Source organism: Lethenteron reissneri, chromosome 21, assembly GCF_015708825.2.
Source record: "Lethenteron reissneri isolate LAM-NWPU_2019-01 chromosome 21, ASM1570882v1, whole genome shotgun sequence".
NCBI classification, from domain to species: domain Eukaryota; kingdom Metazoa; phylum Chordata; class Hyperoartia; order Petromyzontiformes; family Petromyzontidae; genus Lethenteron; species Lethenteron reissneri.
In genome coordinates this window covers 3873239-3899638 of record NC_083799.1, presented here as the reverse complement: position 1 = coordinate 3899638, position 26400 = coordinate 3873239, and the positions used below count along the sequence as shown (strand labels likewise).

At 49.7% G+C, this 26400-nt stretch overlaps 1 protein-coding gene across 1 annotated transcript in view; it reads right to left on the bottom strand.

Moving 5' to 3' along the window:
* The window catches only part of LOC133345074 (fibronectin-like), a 76532-nt gene that overhangs the window by 38078 nt on the left and 12054 nt on the right, over positions 1 to 26400 (bottom strand). The window contains 28 exon segments of the mRNA XM_061555524.1: positions 64 to 211; positions 1164 to 1255; positions 2106 to 2165; positions 2532 to 2606; positions 3082 to 3250; positions 3385 to 3479; positions 3961 to 4257; positions 4610 to 4841; positions 4843 to 4898; positions 5468 to 5557; positions 5702 to 5887; positions 6291 to 6371; positions 7396 to 7567; positions 11163 to 11254; positions 12085 to 12237; positions 12733 to 12903; positions 13017 to 13106; positions 13860 to 14051; positions 15233 to 15502; positions 16264 to 16350; positions 16936 to 17196; positions 18389 to 18688; positions 21245 to 21424; positions 22123 to 22212; positions 22625 to 22793; positions 23331 to 23452; positions 25492 to 25635; positions 26123 to 26251. Of these exon segments, the coding sequence (XP_061411508.1) occupies positions 64 to 211; positions 1164 to 1255; positions 2106 to 2165; positions 2532 to 2606; positions 3082 to 3250; positions 3385 to 3479; positions 3961 to 4257; positions 4610 to 4841; positions 4843 to 4898; positions 5468 to 5557; positions 5702 to 5887; positions 6291 to 6371; positions 7396 to 7567; positions 11163 to 11254; positions 12085 to 12237; positions 12733 to 12903; positions 13017 to 13106; positions 13860 to 14051; positions 15233 to 15502; positions 16264 to 16350; positions 16936 to 17196; positions 18389 to 18688; positions 21245 to 21424; positions 22123 to 22212; positions 22625 to 22793; positions 23331 to 23452; positions 25492 to 25635; positions 26123 to 26251 (4203 nt within the window).

Below are 26400 nucleotides of genomic sequence, written 5' to 3'. Positions count from 1 at the left end.
CAGCCGACACCACCGCTGCCGCCTGGCACCGCACGGCAACCCGGCGCCTTGGCGATGGCTCACGAGTTTTGACGCGCGTCTCGACGGGGGGTCCCCGCTGGACGCCGTGGAGCAGGACGACAATGGTGAGCGTGTACTCCACGCCTGGGGACAGGCCCGAAAGCAGTAGCTCCCCTGAGTCGGAGGTGAACTCCTTGTCCAACAGCCGCACCTAGACTCGGCAAAAGATTGAGGGACAACAAGGACGACCGTTGGCTCCGGTTACTGAGTCAGGTCTGCACGGCCATCCTCCGTGAGGCCGCGCTGGCACTGGATTTTCTTTTTCCAGGTATGGAGGTGCACACCTGTAACCTGGTGGGCTTAGCAAAGCATACAAAACACGCGGATGAGAATACGAAATTGAAGGTTACCACCTGCAGATGGCAGCACAACAAGTAGGTTTTCATTTATTTGTTTGAAATTTGAGCACGATCTGATTTTCTGTACGAGTTTTCTCTGTGCGCTCTGGTTTCCTCCCAAATGCAAAATTACTCAAAAAAATGGCAGACAAACATCCCAGGCAGAACCCTTCTTAAAAAAGAGTCTTGAGACTCAATGGGACATTCCTATAATATAAAATGGGCTACTGGCTTAAAAGTATTAAATTTAAAAAATAGCACAATGCACCCATTTTACATAACGAATAGCTACATATAGACACATCTCAGCCGGCGTTCGACACTTCACGTGGCATTAAAGTGCACATAGCCTGATACAAGCACCATGGTGATGTTACCGCCACTTTGTGGCGAATGGCGGTTGTTGTTGTGTGTAGGTGTGTGTGTGTGCATGCGTAGGTGTGTATGTGTGCATGTGTAGGTGTGTGCATGTGTAGGTGTGTGTGTGTACATGTGTAGGTGTGTGTGTGTGGCACAGTAGGGGGCACAGGTGGTGCATCAGCCAGTAAGTCGCACCGTGGCACCTGGGTCTGCCCCGTGACCTCCTGCCAGCAGGCGTTCGACACTTCACGTGGCCTCAAGGTGCACATGGCCTGGCACAAGCGTCGTGGTGACGTCACCGCCACTTAGTGGCGAATGGCGGTTGTTGTTGTGTGCATGTGTAGGTGTGTGCGTGTGTAGGTTCAGTATTTCTGATGCGGCGAGCGCCCACAGCGTGTGCTCTACCTTGATGCTCAGCCCCGGCACCGTTCTCCATCTGAAGACGATGCTCGACAACGTCGCTTCAATGTCAAACGTGACATTCAAGCTGGTCGCATCTGTGGGACGGGAGTAGAGGAGAGTTTCAGGTTTTCACACAGACTGTGTGTGTAATTTGTCTATCTGGCCAGGTTCTACTACGGCAGAGGACTCAAATCACGACTGTAAAGTTGCGAGTTAAAATTTTGTTTGGGAATACACGAGCCCATCATCCTTCTGCGGTCAATAAAATTGACACTGATTACCAAGAAGTCGGTGGTGCTTGTGCCAGAGTATAGAAAGATCGGCCCACACTGTGGAAAATTTGAATCGTTATCGTTGGCTCAGGGCTGCCAACAAAGAGGAGTGTAAACCACTGCTTTTCTCTGAGCCTGGTGACAGTTTCATTGATAAACGCAAGGACTGTAAGTGTGAATGTAGGATGGGACTTATAATCCCTGCATGTGCAGTTCTAGATTTCTCTGATATACTTTTTGCCTATTAATATACTCACATCTTGAACGAACTCTTGATTCACATCTTTTTCGAAACCATAAATAGTAATATCTCTAGAATAGTCATCAATAAAAAAAATTGGCAGCCCTTTGACAATCCACTGCTGGGCATTAAGGCCTTCCTATGTTCTCTCAGTCAAGGTATTTTTGCCATACTTCACGACCATGGCCAGTGTGGGTTGGTTGGATGGTTGGCTATGTATGGTGCAAAATAAGGTCTACATACATACATGGGGTACTTAGTATCAGTACAGATAAAACTTGCCACTGATTTTAGCCTTGGCTGGCAATCAAACTCGGGAAATTTGTTTCATAGCGCCGCGCGCAATCCACTGTGCCACCACTCCACTCCCACACCGTCCAGAGTGATGAACACTGGTGATGGATTAGTCTGAGTCAAAAGGTGCGTCCTCACATGCTGTCGGTGGCTTCTTGGTGGAAATGACGAACTGAGCGTTGACTTGCCGGATGAAATCTTGAGACAGACCACAGAGGACGACTCAGTTGGGGCAACCTCTTAAAATGCGTGCGAGCTCCTCTGTGTTACCGGCACAGAGTACTACACCAATGCGGCATGTAAATAATTATCAGTAAATGTACTTATTAATATATGCACACACACAACACACATGAAGACCCTTGTGCTCACGAACAGCGATGCACGCACTTTAGTACAGCGCATGCATCCAAACACAGGCGCACATTCACATTATGCAGCAAGTGTACACGCGCGCCCCGCGCGAGCAAGCGTATTGAATAGCCGTGATTAAAGAGGCACGTGGTGGGTGGGGGCGTGGAAAACGACGGCACGAGCTCGATGCGATCGTCTCACGGGACCCACCTGCGGTGACGTGCCTGTAAAGCGACGGCGCCGTCGGGAAGGCGAGGCTCTCAGGCTCGCGTTCGGAGAGCGGAACTACGGAAATAAATAAAAACACCCGGACGGTCGGAAAAGGAGACCCTGCGCGCAAACGCCGAGGAACCGAGCTGCACGGTGCAATACCTCACAGATTCACATTACTACACACGCAGTGTGTAAATAAGCGTACATACCTGTACTCAGTAATGCACACACGATACACATGGAGTTCCCGGTGCACATATACATCAATGCACAATTTCTTTGCATTAAAACGCGTGCACATGAATACACAACGCAGCAAGCGCGCACACACAGGCATGCACGTGTTGTTGCTGGTCCAACACTGGGATAGATGCCAGGGATACATCTCCCATAAAATAATGAAACACCCTGGAAAAAATTATTCCAAAACTATGGCGTTCAACCGAGTATTTTCAGACCCGGCCATTTTCAACTCAGCTACAGAACACGGAGATGAGAAGCGTGTGCGAGCTGACTCTTTGTGAATGCGCGCGACGATGCGACTCACGCGTGGCAATGTGTTTGATGATGGGGGGTCCTCGCTGGGCACCGTGGAGCAGAATGATGATGGTGAGCGTGTACTCCGTGTCGGGGGTCAGGTCTGGCAGCAGCAGCTCTCCCGAGACGGAGCTCAGCTCACGGGGGTCTCCGTCCTCCTCGCTGGGCACCAGCAGCACCTGCGGCCACAAGAAGCCAATGATTAAAAATGCAAGGCGCCAGGACCGCCACGTAATGTGGGTCATATTTCAGGTTGATGCGTTGAGATGTTGAATGAGAAGAATGTGATTTGGCGAGAAGATTTGACGAGGACCTTGATCTCCAGGCCAGGCCACCAGTCCCAGGAGATGTTGATCGTCGTCTCGTTCACCTCAATTCGGAACTCTGGCAGAAAATTGGTAGCTGCCACTGCAGAAATAAACAGCGGGATGCGTTGGATCATGGGTGTGCGATACAACTTTGTGAGAAAAATTCAAGATCACAGGTGCCAAACACAGCTTCACTTCTCATTTAAGCCAATTCCTTTTAAGACGTGAAAAAACGTTACTTTTTTTTAAAGAGAACACCTGAAAGTAACTGTTGTCCTATAAAACATAAGCGAGAAATCTTCATGCGATCAAGGGGTTCTCTCACAACAAATATTCGTCTCCCACTCAAATATGAACGTACATGTTTCTCATGCATTCCTACAAAGTTCCTATAACGAATGACAAGGAGAATGAGAATGACAACGATGACAATTGACAACACAACACCTGTGCACAGCGGTGACTTGTAGCAAAGAATTCAAGAAGGCGAGACGCCACCGCTGGCAGTGGAGCCGCCAGTGCTAGCAGAGCCCTCAGCGGTGCCCCCAATGCCACGAAACTGCTCCCCCCAGGAGACTCACGCGTGTCGATGGAGAGGGAGGCCGGTGGCCCGTGCTCCTGGCCCCGCAAGGCCGTCACCGTGATGACGTAGCGCTGCCCTGGCTGCAGGCCCTCGAGCCGGTGGCTGCTGGTGCCCGCGGGCAGCTCCTCCTCCTCCCGGTGCCTGGCGGTGCCGCCTTCGTCCTCCTCGCCTCCCGCCGCTGGGAGGCAGCGTACGCGGTACCCCGAGATGGGGCCTCCGGGCGGGGGCAGCCACTCGGCCCTGAGCGCCGTCTCCTCCACGTCCGTCACGCGCAGCTCGCGCGGCGCCGCTAGCTCTGCGTGGGGAAATTAGTTCAAAGCATCGCGGTCGTGGATAGACCATCATTTCTATTCTGTGTGTGTATTCTTATGAGGATTCAACTCTTGTTTGTTGTTATGACTTTCTGATCCTCCCCTACTGGACTTCTGGGAAAAAGAGCTTTCGAGCTCATCGGATTCCTTCCGGATAAATGAAGATTCTGATTCTGTTTGCTCCATTTTGTGTCTTCCAGAAACTAGACGGCCCTAATAAAATGCACACGTTTGAAAATATATCACTCAAAAACTACATACTTAGTGTGTGGTGCGCTGGTGTACACTACCACCACCGCAGCCATCGTCGCCACAGCCACCACCACCATGACTCACGTTGGGGTCGCCCCTCGGTGCGAGTTTGCCCCATGAGCGGGAGGCTCTCCTCGCGGCCATCCACGGAGATCACGCGCACCACGTAGTCCGTGCCGGGCTCCAGGTCGTGCAGCTCCAGCTGCGTCCGATCACCAGTCACCAGCCGCTCGTTGGCGTAGCCCGGAGCGCCGCCCTCGGGCCCGTACCTCACCCGGTAGCCCGTTATGGCGGCACGCGGTGGCTGCCACGCGACCGGTGAGCGATGAGTCCGTCACGTCCAAGAATTCTAGCTGTGTTGGAGAGTCGATGGCTGGATGGCGAGAGCGTGACATCGTGCCGAAATGCAGTGAATGTTTTGTGTGCCACTTGCTCCAGCGAACATGGAGCGGTGCTCATTTCTGCCAGCACCTGAACTGGTAATTCCACACTTCTGTGATGAGGCCAATCACTACACTTTGGTGCGTTCATTGGCACAATGAGAGATAATCCATTACAAAATGGGCCTTCATTTAGCTCCTCAAATCATTTACCTTTTTATTTCCTTTCTAGTGTAATTAGAAAAAAAACATTCTGAACATAATTTTCCAGAGGAGCACATCAATTAATTTTGGACATTTAACAAATATTGCTGCACCTCAAATGTTCGACTCCACACTATTAGTGGATGGCAGTCACCCATCCCATCAGGACACAGAGTAGGATTGCTTTATTTTACCACACCCTACTGAAGAGGCTCGTAGAAGGCAAAACTGGCTTAATGTTGTCTTGTATCATAAACACTGCAGGGAAACATTCAGGCTCAAAAGCTCACAGCATGCATAAGCAGATCACACACACGTTTTGTAATCACAGTTGGAAATGATCCACACTGCACCTCACCAGTTTTGTGCGTTCCACTCGCACCAGCGCTGAGCTGGTCTCCGTCCGCCGCGCGCACTTTCACCCGGTATTCCAGACCCGGGTGCAGCCCTTGGCGAGCGACAAAACCCCAAAAAACAAAAAAAAATTAGAAATGAAAGTTGGAGCCACTCGTGCTCACACAGAGAATTTTGTCGCGTGTGAGTGGTGGGGCCAGCAGGGGTGGGGGGGGGGGGAGCGCGCGTCGCCACACACCACCCAGATCCACGGACGTCGCGTCGCCCGCCACCACCACCTCGCGCGGCTCCGCGCTCGAGTACAGCGGCGAGTAGTGCACCACGTAGTGCGTGGGGGATGAGGGGGGCGGCACCGGCGCCCAGGACACGTGCATGGACTCGGCTCCCACGTGAGAGAAGCGCAGGTCGCTGGGATCGGCCAGCTCTGCGGGGAGAGTGGCAATGGCAGGGTAGGAAGAACCGCTTGTCAGAGTCTTTGATCTTCTTTTCTGTCCACTGGGTGATACTAGTTGGCTTATTGTGGGTAGTGTTTGTTTACATTGCATAACTGGAAACCTGTGGCTAAGCTGATCTTCCCCAAATCCATTGAAACTGGGCAGGTGGACACATTAAAGATCATGGTTAATTTAACTCCCTCAATTTCCCTTGTTCATTTCCTGTCGAGGCTTTAGACCTTTTTTTCGTCCCCTTGTTAATGACTTCCTCTTTCTCACCATAAAATAAATGCTGCGCAATGCTTCTCTACAGCGTCTTGAGATGCGGTCACTTCAAGAAACTACGTGAATCCACACAGCGCTGTATTGTACCGTGCGATGAGGTCAACTCACCGGACTGAAATTCCTCGTACAGGATGGGCTGCAGTTCTCCTCCACTGCCGTCATTCTCCTCCTCCTCTACGTAGGCAGCAGCTGGTGGAGGAAACACGGATTGACTGACAATGACGGCATAGCTAAATATCTCACGACGCCAAGGTTCAGAGGCACGCAGCTGTAGGCCATACGCGCGAGCGGCGCCAATTATTCAACCAGAGGAGCACCTCGGCTCAGAGATGTACATTCACCAGCAAGACAAGGTCAAAGTTCACAATAGCAGCACCGCCTTGAGCTGCAGTGGTGTTTATGTGCTATGGAAATGCAAAATGATTTGTTCTGTAGCGGCAGTTGTAGAGGGAAAGACTTCTCAAGCATTCACAGCAAGGTAATAATGTGCATTGTACTCCTTCTAAACACATAATAGTAGCAATTGCAATATATGAAGAAGATATAAAGGCTAAACTATGTTGTTGATACCATATGCTAATAAGCGGTGGTTTGTCATGAATCTAAAACAAACGTCTGTTATATGAAGATGCAAAACCATTCTTAAAAAGATTAGGCCTTTAATTCACTCGGTAAACTCTGCATGAACACAAAGGGAATGCATTGGAAGTTTAATATTGAAGGACTTCCATTGCACAACTCGTATTGGCAGCACAATAGGAACCGCTCCAGCTCTAGACTCAACATTCACAACAAGGATGAGGCAATGACTGCCAAAGCTGAAAAAGACAGCGACTCACCTCCCACTCAAACGAGTACAGGGGACAGGTCCATTGGTCGCTGTTTGGAATTTCCACATTCTCATAATAAGGACCAGCTGACTTCACAAATTATTGTACTTATTTGATAAATCCCAGATGAATCACCTTCCAATGAATATCCGTACACAGGGCTTCATTTCTCATGAATTATAGCGAGAGGCATACTGGATGTGGTGAGCGGGTGCTGAAATATATTCCGGATCGCTGACCCGGACAGACCCAGCTACAATTAAGCCTAACCCAATCATATCTGGTCTCCTGAAAAATGAGCCAAGGCTGAGGTCGGGCTGTTGCGTGGCCATTGGGGCTTCGAGACCCGCCATCTCCAAGGCAGCAGAAATGAACCATCGTACCAGCGGTGGTGACGTGCTTAACGATGGGGGGTCCCCGCTGGGTGCCGTGGAGTAGGATGATGATGGTGAGCGTGTACTCCGCGCGGGGGGACAGGTCCGGCAGGAGCATCAACCCGGAGTCGGAGCTCACGTAACGGGGGTCTCCACGTCCGTTGCTCGCCACAAACATCACCTGCAGGGGACGTCGCTCAGTCACGAACACGAGCTCATCGCACCAAATGCTTCTGGTGTTTAGTTTGCTGTCCTTTCCCCACACCTCTGATTAGCACGGTTGGGTATGTACAGTGCAAAATAATTTTGACATACAAAGCCGAGCCACAGAGGGGAAAAGCCACCTCGTGTAAACCCAGCAGTTAACGAAGATTAAATGTTAACCTGTTGATTGACAGGGTGCCGTGGTGGCAAGATGTTAACTGCCTCGCCTGGTATGCGGGTGGTCGTGGGTTCGAGTCCGACCCTGACGACGCCTGTGTGTTTGGAGTTTGCATGTCCCTCTCCCCGTGGTCGTGTGGATTTTTCTCCGGGTTCTCTATTCCCCCCCCCCCCCCCCCACATTTAGAAACATGCGCTAAGAGTATATTTGAAGTTTTCGTGACTGACGGGATCCATACTCTTTGGTTGTTTCGGTAAAGTCACGTAGGTATAAAATAAAATTAATTAAATCACGATGATGATCGCTTGTGTTGCAATCGAAACGTCGTGATTTAATTTATTTTATTTTATACCTACGTCACTTTACCGAAAGAACCAAAGAGTATGCGCTAAGAATATTTGGCTGCCATAAATGTTCACGTGATAAGCCCCTTCGTTGACCTATCATCATGTGGCCAGGTTGCTATTGAAAAGGAGCTATATAACTCAGTGGGCCTTATCTGCTAAAATAAATTAAAAATTGTTTAGTATTAGACTGGCGACACTGAGATTAAATTATATTTCAATGTCACATCAACGTTTGAAAAGTTGCTGAACCCCAGAGATTATCAGCATGGAAGGTGTAAAGGCGACTAAGCCAACATCATTGCCCCACGGCTTTAAAACTTATCTGGCTACAGTGAGGTTGCATTTCTTAACATTTTGTGGTGTATGCAAATATACAGTGATGAGCTCCAATGTAATAATACTTTAGTATCCTCTGTAAATTCATAGTGATAGAAAATCCATCATAAACGCTGCCAAACTGAAAACAATAAACGGGACAGTTTTATAGAAACAACTGTACGTGTGTTCGGGTATAATTAATGCCTGAGTTTATTAACGAATCCACTCTGGCCACTTCTTGTAAAAACAAAACAACGACATTGCTATAATATACACCCGAGAAGTCAGAGATGAGGGGCAAGACATTTCCACAGCAGCAGAATAAAATCAAAACCGCATGCACACGACGAATTGCATTTTCAATGCGAAATCACAACGCCACGCGGCCTTCTCTTTTTCCCCGTGAAACCTCACGCCAAGGAAAACACCAGCGCTGGAAATATGAAATGCCTTGCAACGCTCGCTGGCAGTGACAAATACGCCGCTTCCCGTCTAAATCTCAAAACGAGCACCATGTGCGGCGGCGCTCGGCAGACGCCCCCCGCCCTGCCAAGCCCTCGCGATCCCCAACGTCCAAGTGGACAGCGCCGCTACGCACTTGCACGGCAGCAAAGTGCAGCGAGAGAGGGGAGTGTGGTGAGCTTGCTTGCTGCCTTTTAACCTGCGGCGTCGCCGCTAGCGCTGAAGCCTCTTAAAAAAAAGGTACAAAGCAAAACCCGAGCTGTATCATGCGCAGAAAACTAATTTCTTGAGAACTGCTTTTGTGTTAAGTGTGTTGTCCATCCCCCGCACCTCCGATTAGCACGGTTGGCTACGTACCATGTGAAAAAACGTCAACATACATACAATCAGGGGCGGTTTCTTCATTAGGGCGATTGGGCGACGCACCACCAATGTCATTCAACCACAGAGTCACGCTAGCCGTTATTGTGCCTCTGGATATAGTCCAATCAGCGTCATGTCACGTTCTGTGGAGTACCGCCTCTTTTTGGGCGATTTCACTCTGGCTGAGAATCGCCCAGAGTGTTCCCATAGACTTACATTCAAAGATGTTTTTTTTCGAACGGTGGGCGCTGCAATACAATCTCTATGGCTTCCGGGAGGGCTCGCACTAACTGTGCTTACGTCATCATACGTAAGCACGTTTCAGTCAACAATATTATTTGTCGCCACCTAGTGGAATCTTTAATAAAATAAACTGAGTGGATTGTAATAATAGTGAGTATAGAAACAAACAAGATGTATTGTAAGAGTCACTTTATTTTTCATTAATATTAAAGAAGTGAAGTTGCCTTTACATGCTTAAGCTTTTAATTTATCCATTGCATGGGTGGACCTTATCTTTATCAATCATCCAGACATTTGCCCCCCCTGAGAGATTTTGCAGGAGCCGCTACTGCATACAATACTAATATCTTATCAATCCCGGAAGAGGGAAGGACTATGTGTAAAAACATTGTCTCGAGCAGCGTAATTATTAAGCAACTCAAAGACAATGGCACTTTGAATGTTCTGGCAAGACTTGAAGTTTTCTCAGGATGGCTACTCAATAAAGAGGATGATTACGGGAACACAAACGCAGGTGGAACCAGAGGTCGCAACCGGGTACCCGATACCCGTACCCTACCCGATACCCGGCTACCCGTACCCGGCCGGGTACGGGTACCCGTTTGCGACCCTGGTGCGGCCGGGTACGGGTACGGGTAGACCGTGAGTCACTGGTGAGTAACTGTTTGTCACTCATTTCCCAACGTCTTGTCTCTTCTCACAATTCAAGTTCCTAGAATCAACCCACCCGCGCCTGCAACATGGCTTCATCCCAGAGGTCGCAATCATGTACCCGATACCCGTACCCTACCCGTACCCGGCCGGGTACGGGTAGGGTACGGGTACGGCCGAGTACGGGTACGGGTACCCGTTTGCGACCCTGGTGCGGCCGGGTACGGGTATGGGTAAGGAATCAAAACCCGTTTGCGACCTCTGGGTGGAACCCTGCATGCAACGGTGGGAGCCTCGCACCGAGGGCAGCCACACAGAGCACTGACTTACAATTAGTGCCAAGTAGCACAGAGCTGAGCAATTATAATTATAGCAGAAATGTGAGGTGACGTTAAAATTGCACTTACATTGTTTGCAATTCATTACGAATAACACAATTCCAATTGTAACTTTCGTCAGCTCTGACGGACGGCGCTAACTTCCCTATTGGTCCACCCGCCACGCAAGGCATGCGATGTGACGTTGTTTCATCTGGCCAGGTGGTACTGTGGCAGATGGATTCACTATAAGAGTAAAGATCCCAACAGGGAATCACTTCAGCCAACTATCCCCCCAGGGGTAAGTAACAGTGTGAGAAGTAAACAGTGTGTCTCCTCTAGAGTGGCCTGTCACTCCCATGGGAATGTGAATTTTCCACCACCGGTTTAGGACTTCAAGTGGAGATGAGCGTTCATTGGAGTGTGGAGATGCAGTTGTGGTTTGGATTTTTCTGTTCTTTGTACGCAATTGGAGGCACATTCCATTCTACGAAAACAAAGGTCTAAAACGGTCAATATGTAGTCGTATTATATCACGGGAAGCGGTCATAAACAAAAAAAACAAATCAGAAAAAAGTGCACTGCATATGGTGTGAATTTAACTTGCCATTCTTGGCCACAGGGAACAGAAAAAAACCTCAGGCATGTATGCCGACTTCTGCCAGCGAGAATCATGAGAAACTCAAACAATACCTTGATCTTGAGACCTTGAATTGGGGGCCAGGAGATTACAATCATCGTGTCCTTCATCTCAAACTTGAACAAATCTTCGTTCAGCGGACGTACTGCACAGTCACACATTGCACAATGTTCTACAGGGTTAATATATTCCAATTGTACTTTTCTTTTCAAAAATGTATGCCAATGGCCAATGGCGTTTGCACAATACGTGACTCCTGTGTTGCATTCTATTATGGTCGTTTTATTATTATTGGATTGCACAGATATGTATCCTACGAATTACTTTTCAGCCTGTTATTTATCCTTGGTCTCCTTTGCAACATAGACTTATTTCTCCAATGAGTTATCAATAATAACCGAGGAAGGGTTGTAAGCCAAAACACGTTACTATTAGCCAGCAACTAAAATATGACTTTAAATTAAAAAGATATTTTAAAAATTCGTTTACAATCCTTACTGAAATATAATCATTGACATACTTCATTCCAATTCCAATTGTAATAAGAGCCTATGTCGGTTTCACGTGGTGATCGGCTTTGTTATTACACAATTAAAGACTGTTTGTTATACCTACCGTATTACTGCATGTAATATAGTTAAACTGTATTACCGTGACCCTGACCCAGCAGTGGATTGACATGAGGACCACGGGTCGTGAACCGACGCACGGATGTGCCACGGGCACGTGGTGCGCTCTTTACGCATGCACACGTGGTACGCTTTTTACGCATGCACACGTGGTACGCTTTTTACGCATGCACACGTGGTACGCGCTTTACGCATGCTCACGTGGTACGCACTTTACGCATGCTCACGCGGTACGCACTTTACGCATGCTCACGTGGTACGCACTTTACGCATGCTCACGCGGTACGCGCTTCATACATGCTCACGCGGTATGCTGTTTAGGCGTGCTAACACGGAACGCTCTTACGCGTGCTTGCGCGTCCCGTGAGCGCGCTGCTCTGCTCGGCCCCGTGCACAGCGTGAACGCTGATGATGTAGCTCCGGCCCGGCGCGAGCTCCTCCAGCATAAGCGACGTCTGATCCCGGGGGAGAACTTCCTCCCGGCTTGCTTCCCGGCGATCTGCCGAGTCATCAACCGACAATCGCACAGTAACCAACGGCTCTGAAGTTGACATTCCAACCGTTTTCACTGAATATCAATAATCTTGTCGTGATCATACTCAAAGCCAATTTAAAATGTTAATGTCAACTTTCAAGTTTTGAATAGATCACAAAGTGCAAATTTCTACTCTGAATCAATCAATTATTCTGCTGTCTTGCTTTCTCTCTCTCTAACTACTCTATATAACTGTTTCGGTGTTAGTGATAAATCTGCTCAGGATATTTGTATTTTCTGCTTGCATACAACTGGTAACACAGCTGCTTAGTTTCTGGTTTGACACCATCACCAATCTGGCCAACGTGGCACTGCACTCAACCACCATACGGCTTGCAAGTTCTAATCTCAGTCAGGGATCGACTCTATCACAAGCATTGCTTTTATTCATTGTCCAGCTCTGCGCTGGCCACTAACACAGCTCTAGCGGAGAAATAGAGAGGGAGGGAGGGATCGCACCATCGAGGTCCTCCGTGGAGCCATCCCAGATCGCCGTACGGCTCGGGTCCTCCTCAGTGGCGCAGCGCACGCGGTACCCGGACACCGCCGCCTCGGCTGGAGGCAGCCATTGCAGGTTCAGCGACGAGTCGCTCACCGTCACGATCTGCAGCTCGCGCGGCGGGTCCGGGGCTGAGGGGGACAATGCTACGATGGTCACCGCCGCCACTGACCGCGCAAACAAGGGGACTCAACGATGTGGGCGGGGGGTAGGGGTCGCGAGGTGGCGCCAGGGCGCTTCTCACCAGTCCTGTGCGTCCCCATGAGGGCGACGCTCTCATGCTCCCCCACGATGGTGTGGACGGCCACCTCGTACTCCGTCCCCGGCCGCAGCTCTAAACACCACGTGCACGCGCGCGAGAAGCACAGAAGCTGTGTTTCCTGCGTCTCACCGACATGTCAGATTTGTGCATCTGCCCGCGTGTGAGGGGCGGTAGCGGACTTATTTAGCAACCCAAGGTCGATTCCTGCCCTCTCAGCGAACATATCTGAACCAATTCTGGACCTCCCTTAGATCGATTTAGCCTTAAATAAGTAGCTGGTGCAGTGTGTCAACGTCAGCACTAGGGAGACAAAGATGGTCAGGCGCCGTCCTGGCCACACTTCGCCCTCGTGTGTCGGTTCTGGTCTTCATAGGATTTCATTAACGGCACTTGCCTCAACAGTCTATGTGCCGATAGGAATGATGGGGTGGCTGTGCAGAGCTTGAATAAAAACCCCCTGTACGCGCGCTGTTCATTCCAAGAGGCACTCCACTTTCCACTTGCATGAATACGTTCAACAAACTGGACCATATGTTACGATGAAAAAGGGTCTCGAGACCCAGGGGGGCTCTCCAGCGTAAACAAATACATTATTATAATTATTACAACACAAGTAATGGAAGTAGTGGAGCGTGGCTGGCTTGGGCCCTGGTGTAATGAATTAAATGAGGTCCACTGTCCAACTGCGCTCCCTCTTTCTAGCCCGTGCGTGGTCCCCGGTGCAGCTGCACCACCTGCACACTTGACGGCTACGCCACCGATACGCAAACGGGAATAATCAATCCCTGCATCCCGGCGCGCGTGTCGGCGGTGCCGTTCCCCTGCCTGTGAGAGTCGTTTCAGTCCCGCTCCCTTGCCCGGGCACGCGCGTCTCCTCGGGTTGCTCCCACCCGTCCACCTGGGCCGACACGACGCGGTAGAAGGAGGGAGGTTGCGGCAGCGCGGGCGCCAGCCAGGAGACACGCATCGTGTCGGGCCCCACGGATCCAAAGCGCAGGCCGGTAGGCGGAGGAACGACTGCCGCAGGAGGTGACAACGGAAGGTGATTGAGAATTGCACTAGTGGCGCGGCTGCAGCAGCAACAGCGGCGACGCGCTGTAGCACTCATGTTACCCACGGCACAACAAATCAATACTCTCGAATAGCTGCTCGACTCACGCACACAAAGCTGTGTTTCATTATACCACATTCGGTTGGCACAATGTACAGACTATATAAATTAGAGTCAAATCCGCCAGCTGCCTTTACTCAAAATGTGAAAATAAAATGTCAACCACGTTCCCCTGCTCAAGCAAACATTGGGCAGTGCTTGTTTTCGTTGGAAGTGCTGAGCTTGTGCTGTAAGATCCGTCTTTCCACACAGCTCAACTACTGAAATTTTTTCACCCAACAATGCTAAATGAAACAATTTTGGAGGGCTCCCATAATTTCCATCCCTGATGCCAGTGGCGGCTCCTGCAAAATCTCTCAGGGGGGGCGATTGTCTGGATGATTGATAAGGATAAGGTCCACCCATGCAATGGATAAATTAACAGCTTAAGCATGTAAAGGCAACTTTACTTCTTTAATATTAATGAAAAATAAAGTGACTCTTACAATACATCTTGTTTGTTTCTATACTCACTATTAATAAAATCCACTCAAGTTTCTTTTATTAAAGATTCCACTAGGTGGCGACAAATTATATTGTTGGATGAAACGTGCTTACGTATGATGACGTAAGCACGTTAGGGCGAGCCCTCCCGGAAGCCATAGAGAATGCATTGGAGCGCCCGCCGTTCGAAAAAAAACATCGTTGCATGTAAGTCTATGGGGCCACTCGGGGCGATTCTCAGCCGGAGTGAAATCGCCCAAAAAGAGGCGGTACTCCACAGAACGTGACATGAGGCTGATTGGACTATATCCAGAGGCACAGTGACAGCTAGCGTGACTCTGTGGTTGAATGACATTGGTGGTGCGTCGCCCAATCGCCCTAATAAAGAAACCGCCCCTGCCTGATGCTCTACCAACTGCGCAATACCGTTAACAAAGCAGACATGATGGGGCAAATTTTAGACTGCAGATAGGTCATAATCCTGCTCGCTATGCTGCTTCCTAACGTATGTTCTCTAACCCGTGTGTGATTTAAGTGTTTGGCGAAGTCCGCACTCCTCCTCGGTGCTGTGCATGTGCCGGACCCTGGCCCTGCCCCCCCGCACCGGGCGTGGCGACGGTGGAGACGGGGTCACTGCGGTGTCGCCCGTGCACTGTGGACACCGAAACGCGGTGAGGCACGCCGGGCTGCAGGCCAGAGCACGATGCCTTGCTCTGTCCCGGCGCCACCACCACCTCCATGCCGCCACCACGGCCACCAGCCACCTCCATCGGAGCGTCGCGCCGGATCACGACCGTCGCCTCCTCCTGCTGCTCCGGGCTTAGCCGGGGCTCCGACTCCATGGGGACGCAGGTCACCCAGAAGCCAGGCTCTTCTACGGGTAAAACAAAAACAAAGATCCCCCGTATAGCCTTCACAGACTGTTGGGGCAAGCGCTGTTAGCGAGCATTTATGTAGGCCGCCATGGCACACAAAGGAGTTGGTGGCCAGCACCACGCCCGGATGCCTTTGTCTCCCTCCTATTGGCGATGTTTACATACCGCATCAGGTACTCATTTGAGGCTGAGTCGACCTAGGGGAGGCCCAGGACCGGTTCAGATAATGGTCACTGTTGTTGGCCATGAGCGGGAATCAAACTTGGGATGCCGGGTTGGTAGCATAATGCGATGACCACGATACTACCGCTCCACACATACGAGCACACACACACAAAGTTAATGGTTTCATCCTGATGCACACGTATAGAGGTGGCATCATTGTAGTGGTAAAGTAGCAAGTGACATTCCATATTACATACACCCTAACACCGCATGTGATTAATGTCCAGGATCCAACCTATAACAGGCAGGGTTCACAGATAGAGTAGGGATTATCACGTGTATGAGACTCCCAAGCTATTGTGTTAAGAAAATAGAGGTACAGCAATCCGTGCGACTCTTCTGCATGAATAGGATCTCTGAGTACCGTGAATTCCATCTATATACAAAACACTCAATAAGGAATTGGCCAAACATCCCAAAGAGCTCTGTTGTTATTATTGTAACAGTTGTGTGCATTAGTGTCTCTATTTTTGAAACAATTTCGCCAACACTCTGAGAGGCACGGAGGTTTGTAAACGAGGTGCGGCGGAGTGACCTGGCATTTCAGGGGCGATCCAGGAGATGCGCAGTTCGCCCGTGTCTCCACGCGGCTCCACGTCGAGACCCCGCGGAGGCGGCACCGCTGCCGCCGACACAAGAGGAGAGAGTGGTGCTGCTCACGCTGGGCTCAGAGACCGGGGAGGAGGTTTTTGTGAACAAATCTGAGAGCGCTGAGTGAGCGCTCAAATGCGGCGTGTGGGATTTCTCGCCGGGTGTTGGAATACAGAGATTAATCGACGTGGCGATGATGTTGTGGAAAAAATCCAAATCAAATCCACTTTCGCTACATTATTTTCTCAGCCAGCTGTATATAATGTTTAATGTTAGCCCATTGTGGATATAAGGCTTCCCCCGCCTCACCCAGTACTCATTGCATATGTGTAGTGGAGTAACGCGTGTGGGGTTTTGCAAACAGTGTGCAGGCACGCATCAAATAAGACCACTACATATTTGTAGCCAATCTACTGCTAAATAAAAAAAAAGAATTACTGGGTTAATTATCTCTCCAGACTCGTGAAAAAGAGTCTGAAGAGACTTGGCCAAGTGGAGTTTTTTCCATGTAAATAAACAAATAACACTAACAATGAAACGAATCTGCATGATAAGCACGCAACGATGGCGGCTGCGAGTAGCAGTGGAACAGCAGTGTAACTAGAACCGGCCGTACAGGTGGTGACAAGTTTGACGATGGGGGGTCCCCGCTGGACGCCGTGGAGCAGGATGATGATGGTGAGCGTGTACTTCGCACTGGGAGTCAGGTCCGGCAGCAACAGCTCCCCTGAATCGGCGCTCAGCTCGCGAGGGTCCGCACCCCCCTCATTGAGCACCAGTAGCACCCTGACCACGAGGCCAGGCACGCTCGCCCACGAGATAGTAATGGTCGTCTCCGTCACGTCCACCTTGAAATCCGGCGTCACGAATGGTTCCACTGCGGAACATACAGAAAGGTCAGAAATGTAATTGCTGTACTATCTCCGACAGGCACCTTATTGCCCAGCAACCCTACCACTCAGCTGCTTTATTCCATATGTAGTGAGTCTAACTGAGTCGCAGATGTTATTCTTCAGCGGCAACACATTTATTGTAACACGTATATACAATAGGTAACTGCCCCTTTACCAGATACAGCCTGGGGTGGTGACCACCCAGCTAACTACACTATACATAGGAGTTATAGCTACGAAGGGTCGGACCCTCACTCGGGTCTCCGGCCACGTGTTGATGCCTCTTCAGACGTAGGACGTGGAACTTCCAGCTTGTAGAACGAAGCGACCCCGGTCCCTCTCAGGGACCCACCTTTAATCCTCCTGGGTCGGGGCCGGCTCCGCCCTCGGCCCCGCCCGCCTTTGAGAGCGTTCTAGCTCCCTCTCGAGAGCTCTCCCTGGACACGTGATCACCCCCGAGCCCCCCCACCTGGGGCCTTCTCTGTGGACACTCCAGATCATGTGCTTAAGGGGTCAACCAGAGTGCCATGGCCTGGGGCAGCCCTGTCCCTGGGCTGACATTCTCCCGCTCCCCCTTGTGGGAGCCTGCACTACACGCTATGTGCGGTGCCATCGCTATCCCAGCGCTCACCAAGCCCCGCTAGGGCTGGTACGACACCCATCTATGGGGTGTACGCGATGACGGTGCATCGCACGCCGTGCTATGCTAAGGCCAGCCTCACACAGCAACCCACACGGTGCTGTCCGCGACGTAAGTACATCGCATGCCACGGCCCTCCCGAACCGGCACCACACAGTGACATCCCCGATGTCACTACACATTCACCAACACGCCCAGTACATCTATATATATAAAAGGGAAATTTGTGAATATGTGTGTCTGTTCGAAATGTTTAGCATGCTTCCCAACATGGATATATGTTGCACGGCAAGTGAGCGGTGACGTCACATCTGCGATGTCACCCGCATGCGGCAGCGTCAGTGTGCCTGCTGACGTCACGCATGCCCCCCCCCCACCCTCCGCGTAGGCCATGTATTAATCCAAGACAAAAATCCAAGTCTCGGGCGAAGCTGGGTAGTAAAGCAATTTCAATTTTAAAAAATACCCTGCATCTGTGGATAAAAGTATTTGGGTCTGAGACCAATCCCGGATAACAGGAGTTTGCAGAGACTCACACGTGTCGATGGAGAGGGAGGCCGGTGGCCCATGCTCCCGGCCCCGCACGGCCGTCACCGTGATGATGTAGCGCTGCCCTGGCTGCAGGCCCTCCATCCGGTGGCTGCTGGTACCCGCGGGCAGCTCATCCTCCTCCTGGTGCCTGGCGGCGCCGCCCTCATCCTCCTCGCCTCCCGCCGCTGGGAGGCAGCGTACGCGGTACCCCGAGATGGGGCCTCCGGGCGGGGGCAGCCACTCGGCCCTGAGCGCCGTCTCCTCCACGGCCGTCACGCGCAGCTCGCGCGGCGCCGTAAGACGTCCTGCATGCACGGAGCCGTCTCACTTTACCGGAGCGTTTTCCACCGCTGCTTAGCAAGGTAACACCTCTGGTTAGTTTGGTTGGCTATGTACGGTGCGAAAGAAGTTCAATGTACGTATGTAACACTGCGGTCAGAGCCAGTGGCGGCACTTCGTTGAGATCATTTCGGAAGGGGGGGAAATTATTTTTGGGAATCAAAATGTATTGCATGTAAATTAAGTTAATTGTAGAAAATGAAATGCATCTAAAATGTAAACGTACATAAATAATTAGGTTTCTTTTTGGAATTTAGAAAAATCTCTAAAATTGTCCATGACAAGCAGCAGTCATCTGCAAATTGCGGAGGGCCTGGGAAATAGCATATTTTGCTCCCCTGGGTGAACCTCTGGTCAGAGCACTCAAATGTAATAAGGGAGGTCGACTTGGCCCATCAGCTCTTCAGTTCAATAAAATCAGTACCACTTTGCGGGAATTCATGGTGCTTATTTTAAGTGGAGTCTGGCCCCTGCCACAATAATGTGTAATGTCCATCGATAGCTCAGACAATCACCATACAATACTCATTTACGCATGGAGACAATAACTCTCTGTTATGTAAGAGTGAAATGAGTAATGTTTATACACCAAAATTGCTTAACTGCATAGCAAACAGAGGATCGTTTGAGCAATGGCACTATTATAAATATTACGGATGAAATCGTGCCGTTCCTCACCGGAAAAAAATAAATAAAACAAATGACACGCAAATACTCTACAGTTGACAGCGTACCACACACGCGGTGCACACGCTGAACACTGCGTCATGTGTCAGCATCACTGACGACGGTCGCTCATGACCACTTGACGCTGACACACATGGTCACTTTCTAGCGGAGCAGTGACCTGTGCAGCGCGACGTCCCGTGGAATTACTCCGTTAAATCACAGCAATCGCGCTACGTTCTATGACCCGTGCTGCGGTTAACGCACACCAACGCCTGAGGACGTGACCTGGTCCCGGAGTCGGCTGCGTGTACGTTACACCAACCCCGCGCTGTCAAATGTACGTTTTGTTGTTTCACATGTGCGCATATGCGTGGCGTCAGCACCGCTGTAAAGGCCAATGTTTTGTATAAACATGCGCGTAGCATTACGCCCGTCGCAAGCGTGCATCGGCTGGAGTCGTTTCACAAATATGTATTCCATAAGTTTTGTTCTCCTTACGATTTTCATGCTTGTTTTCAAGTCGGCTCGAAGTTTTCCGTGGAATTGTGGATCCAGACAAAAACCTCACAACTGTGTGTAACGAACGCACTAGATTTATCGATTCATCTCGCGCAGGAAGGACTCTGGGTCACGAGTCTCAAAGCCGTGCACAATTAAGACTTGACACTGGGCCAGCAGCAGACTGTTTGACGTAAATATTCAAGGTCACAAAGTCTACAAGAAAAATACCACGCTATTAAATTTTGGTCAGAGATGTCTATTAAAACCTCTGTGTGCAGCAGTTTGCTTGTGCGCAGCTTAATGTACATCTGATCTGCGCACTGGCATTAATTAGAAGCGCACGTGGCATCTTAATGATCCATGCCCTCTCAATCAGTGGTTGGGAATCGGACTCCGTACCACTTTGGGCGACCACTTATTTTGAAACGGTACAGTTTCTCTTTAAAACCACACATATCTGGTAGAGTTTATGGTGAGGACTCAAGCCATAAGATGCCTCTCAAGATTCGCTCACATTTCTGCCAGAGGAGACGTGCTTACATTAGCATGCACACATATACAGTTACACATACAGCTCATGTGTGCGTGTTTGCAAAGTAATCTTAGTAAGCACATAAGTAGGAGATCGTTTCCAAATTTGTGATTTTATATATTGAAATTGCTACACGACAGCTTATTTTAGTAAATGATATCGCAATGCTTGGCATGTTATTTTTTTGCACAGGGAAGACTTTCATGAATTAATTGAAAAATGTATGTGACTTTACCGAAAGAACCAAAGAGTAATTCCTGCAGTCACGAAAGCTTCGAATCTAGTTTGTTCCAGGCAGCTTGAGGAATCGAGCTGCGAGTCATTAGCTGGTTCACCTTGCAAGAGGTGTTGCACCAGGTTGACAAAAATGTACAACTGCAAGCAGTCGTTATAGATTGATTATATTTCTTACTCATACATCAGGTATTTCATATTTGTATGTCACACCGTGGTGTCTGCTGAGCAATCTGCCTGGGAAAAGTCGTCTAAAGCTGCAGAGAAAGTCATATATTACATTATGCACATGACAAAATAATTGTTCGCTAACATCATAAATTACATCGTAACATCCACCCATTGTCATCAATGACATTTTGTAAGTTTCTGACATTGTTGTTAAAATCCTGGCCCTATAATGTATTACATTGTTTTCATCATTGTTTATTTTTGTTATCAATGCTGTATCCATATTGTGGCCCATATCTCAATGGAAAAGTTACTTTTAGTCTCACTGGGTTTTTCCCCTGTTGAAACAAAGTGTTCATCGTGAAGGCTACTGACACAAATGGTAACCGCGTGCGTCGCTGTGAGCGTGAGTCACCGTGGGTCGAGGCCTGCAGGCTGCTGGGCCGGCTCTGCGCGTCGCCACTCACGGCGTACAGCCTCACGGTGTAGGCTTCGGCTGACACGAGATCCAGCAGCATCACGGACGTCGCGCCCGGGTGCAGCATCATCTCCTTGGGTGCCCGCCCCATGCCGGGCAGCAGCACAACGCGGTACGCTACACCAGCCAGTCACCACCACCGCCATTACCACGGGCACGGGCAGGAGATACATGAATCAGTGGCGTGTGCAATGCAAACCATCTATATATATATATACTCCTAATCCCACTGTTCGAGTCCAGACCTCAGAATCTTGTCATGCCATCCACATATGGCTTTCTTGTCTAAACCACGTAGCTTGGTGTTGCTGGACAATTTGCTCTATCGACCTTTGGGCCTGTGCTCAACCAATTTCATTTAAAACCAACCTGTTGTGTTGTATTGTTGCAACTACTGAGTGTGCAGGCAGTCCAACTGCACCCAAGCTCACATGTTGAAAGCGGGGACAAATCCTGGCCCTGGGGGCCCCGCATTTCATTGCTTGCACCAGGGCCCATGCCAACCGCAATACACGACTGCCCGTGTTTGTGACTACACTGCGCGTAAACTCACGGCTCTAAATCCTCACGGGACAAGTGCTTGTTCCTCTCTCGTGATCACTCACCTCCAACCTCACCACCACTCACCCATTGATAATCGCTCTGTCATGCAGTGTCTTAAGATAGCTGTGTTTATCCGCAACGGGAAGGCGATTTGGACTGTATTTGTATTTCACGACAGGCCTCTCAAACTCGGTGTGTGTGCACGCCATGTGAGCACACCGTGTGACCATGGTGCATGCATGTTGTGGAACGTTTGGAAGTTGAAAGGGCACCTGTAAGTTGCTCGTCCGTCCTGTCCCACCCAATCGTGATGGAAGACTCAGTCATGTCCACAACCTTCAGTCCCTCAGGCGGCTCTGGAGCTGTATATTAAATAGATTACATGGAAGTAGTATCTAAACAAGTACCAAAGAAACATAAACTACTGCTAAAGTACCATGACATTCCTAACCTGGAAGAGCATTTATATTACATGGCACTGGAGGTGGAACTAATAGAGGATGGCGAATTATCATGTTAAACACAACTTGAGAGACCACAAATTTGTCAGTAGATAGCTGTGCGGCAAGTAAGTATTTTCCTTATTTTACGGATCGTTTCGCCTCATTATCTCATGTAGATCTGCTTTCTCCTTCAATAATGAATCATGACTCATCTGACCATCTCGTATAATACCCTGGACAGGTATGGACAGGTACAAGAAATCATCATGACGACAATTAGTGTTGTGGCCGCACCATGGCCAGGGAGGTGCGGAGCCCCCAGGGTACGCACGTGGTGTGGCCGATGTGCTGAACTGGAAGCTCGTGACGTCGCGGTGCCCGTCGGGCCGGAGGGTGAACAGCTGTCCCTCGTACGTGATGCCCGGGTCGAGTCCCGTCACCACGTAACCATCCTCCTCCACCCCCAGGTCCACCTCCCGCCAGCGCGCCTCGCCGTCCTTCTGTAGAACGATGCACGGGCAAACACAGCCGGGCGTTCGCAACGCGTCGCTCGTGACCTGTATGTGTGCAAAAGTGATTTATGGCACCAGTCTTTTGGTAACAACTTCGGAACACTCTGCTGAGTAAGACCAGACATATCTCGCTCTGTAATTGGCTGAAATGATGACACGTGGATGTGGCCATGTCTGCACAGAGCTATTATCAATGACCAAGCTCTGCAAATGTTTATGGTGAGAGTCTTGGGCCCAACCAGGCATGGGTTTCACTGTTGGAGGTGCTGTTTTTTTGCTGTTAGGCGATACAGACGCTAAAGAATGCAAAAGATCAAAAACTTTAATGATGCGCATCAACCCTCAGTTATGAGGATGACACTGGATACAAGTATCGATGTGTGGACAAGGAGAGAGAGTGGTGTTCAGCGGGAGGGAACTCTGAACTTTCACAAATAGGATCGAGTCGTTCCTTATAAAAAAATAACGGGCAAAGTTTTGTAAAGTTTACATGGAGAAGACCATGCGTTGGTCCTTGACACTCACCGCCCTCCACTTGAGGTTGTAGCCGATGGCCGCGCTGCTGCTGGGGTTGATCCAGCGCACGGGGTGCGAGTGTCGGTTGGTGGGACTCTCGCTGATCATCACCTGCACCGGCTGCACCGGGTCTGCGCATAGAAAAGGTGGAGTGCGTTATGCACAAACCAGGCGCACGGAATCTCAGCGTCTCCACGCACAAAATGGTTGCCACAGATGAACCACAATACCTTGCTGATCTCGTCAAGGAGCATAAACCATCACACGAACTCTGATCATCCTCACATCGGCTTTTGGCAAGCCATTGAACAAAGACGGTCACTGCATTGCATTCTTTCAGATGCACTTCTGCGGCTGTCTGGAACGCTCTTCTTTCCGATGTTAGGAAGCTACTGGATCTCTTTACTTTTAAATCTAGACTTAAAACGAACTTCTTTAGAACTGCTTTTGTGTTGAGTTTGTTGTCCTTCCCCCACACCCCTGATTAGCACGGTTGGCTACGTACCGTGTGAAATAATTTCAACATCAACGTACATACAACGCTGCACTTAGCGGAGACGAGCAAGCAGGCGCTTTATCTCGAGAACATTCTCTCACAGATTTTACAATGGAGGTATTTATACTTTCGGCGTGCTATCCTACAACTCTGGGGTTGACTGGTTTAATCCCCTCCGTTGGCCTCTTGATATAAGCAATGTGTTTTGGATTGATTTTTCATCTGTTTACTTGGGCCATTAAACAACTTTCAGCCACATTGTAAGCAAAGTGTGTGCAGATTTACGAAACTGCCCTTGACGAGACGATGGACTTGATTAAAATGAGGCAATTGGCCCGTTGCTCAAAGAGTTTACTGCTTTCTACCAAAAATGCACTTCCACATTTCCAAACAAACAACTCTTACTCCTTGCGTGAACGAGGTTGCGACGTCAGCAGTGGCATTTTCCACAAAAAGCTGAGCATCTCTGAACCTCGGACAGTTTAACGTGCGTGCGTGCACATCATAACGAGGCCACAAGTCAGAGACTTAATATCGCAGCATAACGCGGGACTGCCTTCTGGCGCATCTACAGATCGCGAGGCCAAAATGTCTCCTCCCTCCTGCATCTGTTCTGTCTTTGTGGCCACCCCCGGGAATTACATCTAGCATCGACATGAAACACACTGGTGGTTAATACACAGAAAATACTTCATTGTCAAATACCACCCATTCTCAAAAGTAATTATTAAATAAATATGAGCACAAAGCTCCACTGCCCCTCGACAAAAGTGCGCTATTTGCGTGCGCAGTTAAACAGCGCTTACTTTTTCGAACAAAGTACAGTAATGTTTTCAAAGCCAAAATAGAGTTATGTTGAGGCGAGAGGAAACCATTACTCTTGTGATTTGAATCCCTTTTTGGCATAACAATCACTGATATTTATAGCATGGTCTCAAAACAGGTGCTGTTGATTTGCACTGCCACATTTCCAGTGTGTACAACACAGTGTCCTTATTTACGGGACACTTCCTGCCACCAATAAACTCTGGCCCAGTGCTGTGAGCAGGTCGGATTCACGATCATGAAATGGCGAGCGGTGTCGTGAACGACGCTCAGTACCTGTAAGGGTTCATAATCACCCACACCGTTCTACTGAGGAGATCTCGTGCATCGTTTATTAAGGGAACATGAGGTCTTAGCAGTACAATTGAGGAGTGCGTGCTAATTAAGACTGTGAGAGCCACAATGGCGATGCCTGTGACTTCTGTGTGCATGTAGTGCATCTGAATGTAACCGTTTGAGTGTTGAGCTACATTTTCAGCAAACTGGATTCGGTCCCGGGTCATGCACACTTCCAGTGACAACTGGCATTGAACCTGGTTTGGGCTTCCCCTTAGCCAACACAACCTGAAAATAAGTATCTATTGGGTACAAGTTCTAAATCAGCACTAAGGAGATAAAAGTGGACGGGCGGGCGTGGGTGTCACTGATCCCATTGCTGCAACATCTACCCGTGCTGGCCTTACTGGGTGCTCGCTGATAGGACGTGCACCTCCAAGCTTTCAGGATAACCAGCGGATCCGTGCGTGCGTGCATGCATGCGACGCTATCGGGGATGAGAATAATTGGTGTGTGGAACTCACAATCCGCAATGATATAAATCAAATCCGTACGGCATGCCAGGACGCTCACCCTCGGGAGGAGTCGTGCGTTTACAGTTCCACTCGCCGATGCCGTTGCCATAGCAATGGCAGCGAAACTCCAGCCCATCCACAACCTTGGCCCAGGTCTCCCCGACCTGGTGGTAGTCCCGCGAGTCCGAGTCTTGGCACTGGTCTGCACACACACACGTAAAGTACATATTTCAAAAATACGTCCAGTTTGCAAAGTGAGTGCTCGAAACAACAACTGCTGTGTGCATGAATCAGAATGAAAGCAATTTCCACCAATTGTCAGCGGTAAAATATCAAACTTTGTAAAAAAAACACACTGCAGCTGTTCTGGACATTTTTCTATCAAATGTGAGCAGAATATGCTTTATTGGCAATACATGAATGAGTGCCACTGTGTGTTTTGGAAGAAGTGCCTTACCTATAAACGTTACTTATTGGAACACGGTAGAAATCAATAACACAATACAATCTAGCATGAAAAGAGACATTGACTTTGGGACAATTATCATGGCTCCACACTGAGCTCTTTGTCTAGAGATAAACGCACATCCTGCTCAGCCCGCCCACGCTCTCACCCCGCGGACGCGACACAAAAACACAAAACCACACGGAGTGCCGCGTATCCCGCCAGGGGCGCGCGTGCCACGTACCCAGGCCGTCACACGTCCACATGCCGCGCCCACGCCCGTGGCACGTGCAGTTCATGAGGTGGCCCTCCTCGTGCCGCTTGAAGAAGCTCCTACCACTGTCGTGTAGGACCCCGTCCACGGAGCACTGGCCTGCGGGAGGCACGCACACGCCACGCACCGCCTGAACCCTCCTTGCGAGTCAAACCGCGATGATCGGACGCACAGTTTATTTTCATACTCCATAAAAAACGCAGAATTTTTTAAAGTTAATAAGCTTTAGGTGGTGCTCATTACCTGTC